The 8207-nt window shown below is 41.6% G+C and overlaps 3 protein-coding genes across 4 annotated transcripts in view; 1 reads left to right on the top strand and 2 right to left on the bottom strand.

Annotated features, from left to right (window-relative positions):
* smarcc1b (SWI/SNF related BAF chromatin remodeling complex subunit C1b) overlaps positions 1 to 2650 on the bottom strand; it is a gene marked incomplete in the record, with an annotated part of 7970 nt that extends 5320 nt beyond the window's left edge. Inside the window, 9 exon segments of one of the 2 annotated variants that reach the window (XM_014005636.1) lie at positions 137 to 262; positions 589 to 664; positions 971 to 1040; positions 1138 to 1204; positions 1344 to 1436; positions 1521 to 1602; positions 1716 to 1801; positions 1984 to 2103; positions 2381 to 2650. In XM_014005636.1, the coding sequence (XP_013861090.1) occupies positions 137 to 262; positions 589 to 664; positions 971 to 1040; positions 1138 to 1204; positions 1344 to 1436; positions 1521 to 1602; positions 1716 to 1801; positions 1984 to 2103; positions 2381 to 2557 (897 nt within the window). 2 annotated transcript variants of the gene reach the window in all.
* Positions 2651 to 2772: 122 nt separating this feature from the next.
* On the top strand, positions 2773 to 6860 carry aste1b (asteroid homolog 1b). The gene is given in 7 exon segments (XM_014005641.1): positions 2773 to 2874; positions 3134 to 3389; positions 3550 to 3890; positions 3893 to 4828; positions 4914 to 5145; positions 5365 to 5533; positions 5631 to 6860. Coding segments are annotated over 6 exon segments (2205 nt in total). The 5' UTR covers positions 2773 to 2874; positions 3134 to 3151; the 3' UTR covers positions 5920 to 6860.
* The window catches only part of klhl7 (kelch-like family member 7), a 7668-nt gene continuing 6321 nt past the window's right edge, over positions 6861 to 8207 (bottom strand). Inside the window, exons 11-12 of the mRNA XM_014005637.1 lie at positions 7726 to 7909; positions 6861 to 7292 (exon numbers count right to left, since the gene is read on the bottom strand). Of these exons, the coding sequence (XP_013861091.1) occupies positions 7127 to 7292; positions 7726 to 7909 (350 nt within the window). The 3' untranslated portion in view covers positions 6861 to 7126. The remainder of the gene's footprint in view (positions 7293 to 7725; positions 7910 to 8207) is intronic.

Here is an 8207-nt window from a genome sequence, read left to right as displayed (position 1 = left end):
GTGCTAAAACAAGTCCTCATTATAACATTTCTTCACATTACTATATTTTTAAAGTTACTTTAATTGCGCCAAGATGTGTTTTTTTGTTTTGTTTTGTTTTTTGGTGCCCGACAAGCACCAATAGTTTCACACAAACCAGTTCTTCGTGGAGCTGAATTCGTCGGCGGAGGATGACGGGCACGTTCCTCTCATTCACACAATAGTCTTCTTCATTCATCCACTCATTAAAGACGTCTGTGTCTAGAACCCAACCAGCATGAACCTGCAGCACACAGACCCATGTTGTGTGAATGGTGGTTATCAATAAAGCAAATAAAAATAGATGAACATGTTTTGTGTTCGGTTAACAACTTTGTTTTATTGGTATTAAAATAAAAACAGTGACTTGTATCTATTAAATCTGACTTATCTCTGTCCTATAACCACATTTCTGCTCATCACCAAAATGTCAGACAGTCAGTAATCGAAAAATAATTATGACTCTAATCCTGGCAAGCAAATCAAAATACAAAATTTTACATTTTTTTGTATTTACTTTAAGTATATGAAGAAGTAAATATTTGTTTTTTTCATGTATATTATACTAACCCTCCACGGTTTTTCTGTGTGTGGCAATTCTTCAATCTCTCCTTCGACATCACTCGAGGACAACCAGCTGTCATAACTGGTAAAACAAGAGGAGTAAAAAGACTGAAAATATGCATTTTGATCAGTTTTTGATCAGTTTTAGTTTTTCTTGCAGCTTTATTTTGGAAATAGGGCTGTGGTGCTTCAGTTTGTAAATCACAAAACTAACCTGTTAACCTGAAGCAACACAAAGGGTTTGTAGAAGAATCTGTACACGTTTATACCACATTCATTTTCTTCAACTGTGCACAAAAACTGGCATATTTAACATGTTTGAATAGTTTATTTGTGAGGCTCCATAARGTCAACTGCATGTGTGTTTGTGTGCTTTTTCAAGCATTACCTGTCAGGGTGCATTCCCCAGTGTACCAGGACGTGCTTGTCTTTTTGCAAAACAGGGCGCATCCACTCATCTGAAATGAAGTGTGCCAACAAAACGGTATTAGAACAGTTTAATATTTGGTAATAGACTGTTATAAACAAACATACACCTAAAAAAATTGAACTAACCCTCTGAAGAAGCAAGTGCGACGTAGACATGATGAGTGGCAACTGTTCTGTCCTCGGTGACGGCACCCTGAGGAGAGGCAAACTTTRACTTAGTGACACATGTGGAACTATATAATCAGAGCTACACATCACWGCTGCACATRTGAAACTGTAACTTTATTCAAGTCTACAAACAAATGTCATCTTTGCCATTTGTAGCCCTTTACCTTGTGTTTGATGATGATGCCAGTTAGTCTGCTGAACAGCTCAGGATCAACAGTCGAGTCGAGATATACTACAGGCAGAGGCATGATATTGTTCTGTAGATACAAAAAGTCCACAAAAGTTAACAACGATTCCTCAACGTGAACGTGTGTGTTGATTTTAATGTGCGTCYTTGACACCTGGAGCAGAGTTTTTTCAATTGCACTAAACATCTCCACATTCCTCTCAGTTCTCGAAGGATTCTGTAAGTCAAATCTTCGCCTGCGTGTGGAGAAAAGGATGGAATAAAAAAAAAAAAGCTGGTAAACCAAAAAACAAGTGGAACGGGTTTGTGAGTCACAAAACAGCAGAGGTGAAGGATGCTTGGTACCCACCAGCCCTGCTCAACCTTGAACTTGTAAGCAGTCCCGAGGACGTGGCAGAGTCCACCGCCTGGTCGCAAGTCCATAAAGCAGTGTGCCTGTTCAGAAATAATAATAATAATAAAAAGTTGTTACAMCATATTATAGTAATATTACTCATAGTAAAGTGATGACTGATAAAAATAATGATGATTAAAAAAACCTGCCAACACGCATCCCTAAAGAGGTAAACTAGCATTAACCAAAAGACAACAAATATAATAAAAACAAACCAACTCACAGGTAGTTTTGTAAGTGCAGGATTGTTAGCATGTCTGCCAAAGACATCTTCTTGAAACTGAAGAAGTTGCAAGGTAAGTGCAGCCAGAGCCTGGCAAGATGGGGCATCCACCAACAAATACTGACAAACACACATTTTTAAGAAGAGAAGAAATGTTATTTGATTGTGATTCTTGCTTACAAACATTGATTCAGCCACATATTTCTGTAACAGTTGCATTATGATCAACCTTTTCGACTGACCCTGCATGGCTTATTTGCTTTACTTTACATCAAATTGGTGCGGGTGTTTAGCTTCACCGGACAAATCTTAGCAGCTAGTTGTCTAGAATAAAACATTTGTTTACAGTGAGCCGACGGGCGAGCTAGCAAGTGACGGCTAGCGGTTTCTCTGTTACCTTTTTGTAATGCTTCCCAAGCCACTGTCGCACCAGCTCCAGCTGGGCTAAAGTGTCGACACTCTCCCAGAACCTAGCGGACGGGCTGCCGTCTTTTTTCCGGTGCGCAAACGTCCCCGAGCTGGCTTGGCTTGTCCCTGGAAACCCGAAGTCTGCTCCGCCAGACATCGTGACCATAAAAAACGAGAATAAATTTCAAACGCGAAGAACAAAACTAGCTAGCGCTATAGCTAGTGTTTGCATTCTCGTCTCGTCTTCTCTCGCGAGATGTAACGCCATTTCAAAATATAAGTTTTGTGTTTTCAGTAGTGTTTCGTTTTCAAGACTTTATTCGGATGTTTTGAGTATATTTTTAAAATACATGTTTATGGTAAAATAAACATGACAATGCCAGACCTACTACAACATAAACGATTTTCCCGTGAACAATAAATTTTATTTTGAAATCTAACTTAACAAGGAAGTAGCTGCTCGCTTCACAAAAACAACAAAAGGTTTGTGTGCGTTCACTTTATTGTTATAATTAGTTTAAAATGTTCTTATTAACTATGTTTTTACACTTGCAGTGTTATAATTTGGAATTGTCAAAAAAAAGTAAATTACTTGACGGCACATTCTCAATTATAGTGTAATGTAGCTGTCATTTGTTGTTCTTCTTGTGGCATCGAAAAGTCTTGATTTTTTTTTTTTTTGTGTGTGTCAGCACTACTGAGTGAAAATCTTTTATCTTTYCCCCCCCATCATGTCTTGCAGAACCGTCAATGAGATGCCATGGGTGTGCTGGGGTTAACTACATTTGTAGAAGGGAACAGAAACTTGCTTCAAGATGTAAAGTTCAGGGACAGTGTCCTGGTTATTGATGGCTGCAGTCTTTTCTTCCGCCTCTACTTTAACCACGGTTTGGATCAGCAGCATGGAGGAGAYTATGATGCTTTTGCTAACCTGCTCACCCAGTTCCTTTCTGCTTTGGCAGCCTGTAACATCCAGCCCTTTGTGGTCCTGGATGGAGGTAAGCACCACTTTAAGTTTTATTTGTATTTTCATTCCTTTTATTATCTTTTAGAGATATCAGAATAAAGTAGAACARCTTTTTAAACGATCTGCATGAAACWTGACCCYGAATCCACAAACRTTTAATATTTTTGCCCTAATTTGATCACGATTATAAGGGATGGACCCCAGTGACAAGAAGTTYCCTACTCTGCGCCAGCGCCTGCATTCCAAGATCAAGGAGGCAGACAGCATCTCTCGTGGCTGCAATGGCTCCGTCCTTCCGATTCTCACAAGAGAGGTCTTCATTCAGGTCCTCGTCCAGAGAGGAGTCCCACTGGTTCAATGTCCRGTGGAGGCAGACTGGGAAATAGCATGTTTGGCGTATCAATGGAAGTGCCCTGTTCTGACAAATGACAGTGACTTTTAYGTCTTTGATCTTCCAGGTATGGGAAGTAGTAAACTTGTATTATCCTTAAACTGTATTCGGGATTTATATATGATGCTCCTTGTTGTCTTATCCTAGGYGGTTGTCTGCCCCTCCGTTTTTTCCAGTGGACCAACCTAAATGGAAAGGCATCCCAGCGCTACATCTCAGCTCGGAWATACAACACTTACAATCTGTGTAGCTGGTTTGGGGGCATGAACCGCGAGTTGCTACCCTTATGCGCTGTCCTTATTGGTAATGACTACGGCGTTCTAAAAGAGKCCGACACGTTCCTGAATCTGATAGATGCGAGCGCGTTAGGCCGAGGAGGTGGCAGAGGTAAAGGCAGAGCACCCGCTACACGTATCGAGGGCCTCCTCATTTGGTTGTCCTCCTTTTCGAATGTGGCGGAGGCCCTGGAGGAAGTCAGCGAGCTGATGGACGGGGCGGGCGGGAGAGGTAGGCGAGGACAGAGAGGTTGCTTTAGCTCTCAGCTGTGGGATGCTATGCAAGAGTACCGTATAGAAGCCAAAAGTTCCCTCGCTCACTGGTTTTCAGGAGGTCAGGTAGCTCYGAAAGGGAAAATGTCTGGGCTGGCTGAGCTGCCCGAGTTCTTGTCTTTGGCTGCAGCCCGGGGCCAGCTGGCTCCTCTGGTGGTTGATGGCTTGGTCATGCAGAGGGTTGTTCTCATCCCACAGGTGGAGAGCAGCAGACAACCTAGCAGCCACTTTTGTTCTACGCCCATACGTAAGGCTATATATGGCCTTTTGCTGCAGAACACTCAAAGAGGTGCACAAGTCCAAGGAATGGGAGGTCGAAGAGGGAGAGGGGGAAGGGGTGGGGGAGGGAGGGGTCAGAGCCACACGTTTGCTCCACAGAGCATGGACCGTGCAGCTAGTGGAGCTTCAGTGCAAGCACAGAGCAGCCAGAATTTTGTCGAAGAGTATGACCGTTTGGATCTATMCTTCAAGAAAAACCAAGTGGAGGCACAACCCCCTAGGACCTATATACATCTGGATGGACTCAACCTGGTAAAGATGTTGTTTTTACCCAATAGTTGACTGTGACTAACTTCTTTTAGCCATGTTTCATGTTTAATCCTGTTCTTCTATCCAGGCTCCTGTGGCRTTGCGACTTGGTGTCCTATTAGAAGTCCTGGCAGTGAAGGAGTCCTCTCTGGCTCCTGTCCCGGTCCACCTACAACTRGTTGTTGCAGTGACCGGATTCTGGTTGCGCGAAGCCACACCRAGACCCTCGCAGACCCTGGTGCAGGCTTTGGTGCTTAACATGGTTTATGGGGAGTTGTCCTGGAACAGCCAGTCTGGAGGCACGACCCACCAATATACTGGTTAGTTGGATTGGATCGTTTATTTTTAATTGTCAAGCATGGAGCTTTACTCTGAATCAGTGTTGTATAAAGCACCACAAAGTGACACTTGAGTAAAAGTACAAGTRTCTTACCAAAAAATTACTTTGGTAAAAGTTAAAGTCTCCTTTAAGTATTTGTACTTAGTTACTTTACAACTCTRCTCTGATTGAGCTAATACTGCACTAAACTGGGCTGCAGAGCGAAGCRTCTTGTCAGCACTGGATCAGCAGCGAGTGAGACCAGGGGAGAGACGGGGACTGGATGTCGGGGCGGCTCACAGTTTCAGCCAGTGGCAGTCCTGCCTGTGGTGCGCACTRTGTCTCAATCAGCTGTTGCTGATGCCTCTGCCCCAACCCCATCTGCCAGGGTAAGATGCTCTGAGAACAAACTGCTTTTCTTTAAATCATTTTAGAACCCTTGAAATGCGTTTGGCATCCTGYCTGATTTTCCTCCTCATGTTTTAGGTTGTTCAGTGGGACCTTGGTGCATGGCCTCCACAGGTTCCTGAAAACAGGCAGGGTTTCTGAGTCCTTATTGCCCGGAGGATCCTTACCTGGGCGAGTYTACTCCTGCCTTCTGGATGCTGTCAAGGACTGCAGCTTCAAAGCAAATGCCCCTTCTCTGACACACGGGAGGAAGAGAAGGGGCAGAGGTCGAGGCAGACGAGGAAGAGGTGGAGGCGAGGCGAGGGGCGTGGATGAGCTGAACAACAGGTTCACTCTTCTTACGTGTGAGGAAGAGTATGATTGGTGAGGCGGCAGAGAAACATGAATTTACGCCTGGGATGTTCGGAGAAAGCTTTAAGATTGTTTACCCACTGAAAAATGTCGCCTTTTAATTTCTAAGGCAATTTATTGCACTAATTTAAMCCCATTATCTGAAGTTTTGGGACCATGTTAACTTGTAAAGTCAGGCTGAGCATCTGATTAGATTCTATAAAACATATTTTTAGCAGTCACTGGTTTTATTTCGTTATGTTGGCACAAGAATTCAACACATAAAAGAGGATTTTTATCTAGAARTGGCCCTCCCAAAAATAATAAAATATAATAATTACCATAAGATGGTGGAGACGTCATGCAATTAAAACCACAAGAATGGTAGCAGGTGGTTTTATTACATTAATTAAAATGAATTAATGAATGAAGCGTCAAAAACCTGAAACACTTTGCTGACATCAGATTATTAAACTAAACTGCACAGGAGGCTGCAGTTGGTCAAAGCCAACAACTTGGGAGGCTAGACTTCCGAGGGGGGTGGGGTTACACAATAATATTTCATTATGTAAAACAAGTATCTTTTACCACTTAAAATGAATTAATTTGTTGCACTGAATCTTAAAAAAATGTAGAATTCATTTAGAACCAAATCAGTATTTTTTTTTTTTTTGGGAGGCCTCATTGGCAGGCTGGATGAAGTCATCTGGCCCACGGGCCACCAGTTGATTATGCCTGGCCTATAAGATTTCACTGGAGGTTAAGGGTCTATTTACATTTTGTTTTTKCCCCACAGTATTGTCAAACTCATTGTTCTTTTGTAGTGGTCCTTTAATCAAATCATCTAAAAAAAAAAAATTGTAACTAAAGCAATTAATGATTGTTTTTATACTTTTATTCTATCAATGCAAGTGTTGCCATGAAATTTTGTATTTTTTCATTAAAGGAAAATAAATGGAGACCAGACCAAATGTAAAATTCCATTTGATTTTTTTTTTACTTTTAAGAACATAATTCAAAGAAAATGTTTAGGCATTTCCTTCAAAGGCACAGCACATAAAATTAATTTACAAACAATTAAATACTGCTTTACTCATGGTACAACTTCACCTTTWAAAAAAAACAAAGAACAACTTCCTAAAACACATAAGCTGTTTAAACACAACTACCTGAAATGAGAGATCCCGTCTCTTGGATTTCATGAACATCACAAATCATAACACAATACACAACTCTTCATTTCTCTATGAGGACGATGCGGCGGAAGCGGAGGAAGAGGTGGCGGACGCAGCGTGCGGCTGAGAGTCGATGATGTCCATGTCTTCGTCCTCGTTCACGCCGCACGTGTCCACCACGCTGATGAGGCAGCTGGTGACGGGAAACGCTCGCACTTTGCTGCACGTCACCCACCTGAGGACGAGAGAAACAAAAACGTTGGGAGTAAAAGCGAGTCGGCGTTCAATCAAAACGGTTATTTGTAGAGATGATCAGCAGTGCGACACGAAATGTTTCATAGTATTTGTTTAAAACAGAGTTTTAAATCGTAATATTACTGAAAGCTGCACAGCTGAAGGTAACTTCCAAAAACAAAAAAGTCATTACTGATTAAAATGTTAGCGTGATTTATATAGAATTTTTTTTAAAAAAGCAGTATTTATGCAAGTTCATTCATTTTGCCACATTCCATATACCTTATGTGTTTAAAAACATAACTGAAGGGTAAAAAAAGCATTAAAAGCAACATTTTTTGCAACTCACATCACTGAAGACCTCTGCTGTAAAGAGTATACAGTGATATAAATGCATGGTTGTTGTGTAGAAAGTGTTTAATGACAATACCAACCTGTCAGTCTCAATGTGGTACTCCAGGACATGCCCGAGTCGACCCACCCCTTGGAACCCTGCCAGCACATAGATTACGCCTCCAACAGCGGCACACTTCACTGTCACGCCCCTCCATGGCATCGGCGAGGCAGAACGCCACTCGTTACTGGCAATGTCGTAATATTCCACTGAATCCAGGCCACCTACAGAAAAAAACAAACATATGAGCACAATCATACTTAACCCTCCTGTTATGTTCATTTCTGAGGAACAGCAATAATGTTCCTGGGTCAATTAGACCCGGGGCATGTTTAATAATAACATAGTGTCAAAAAAAAAAAACTTCATATCTGATTATTAAATCCATTACAAACTATTTCAATCCATATTTGTGAATTGGTTTTTCAATGACAATTTTCTTGTTTTCCTAAAAGAAAAAACATGTTACATTTTTTATGTCCAATACTGAGGAACAGCAATAATGTTCCTGGGTCAATTAGA

Source organism: Austrofundulus limnaeus, unplaced genomic scaffold (genome assembly GCF_001266775.1).
Source record: "Austrofundulus limnaeus strain Quisiro unplaced genomic scaffold, Austrofundulus_limnaeus-1.0 Scaffold32, whole genome shotgun sequence".
NCBI lineage: Eukaryota > Metazoa > Chordata > Actinopteri > Cyprinodontiformes > Rivulidae > Austrofundulus > Austrofundulus limnaeus.
Note: the sequence above shows the minus strand (reverse complement) of the source record. Positions and strands in the feature narration are given on the sequence as shown.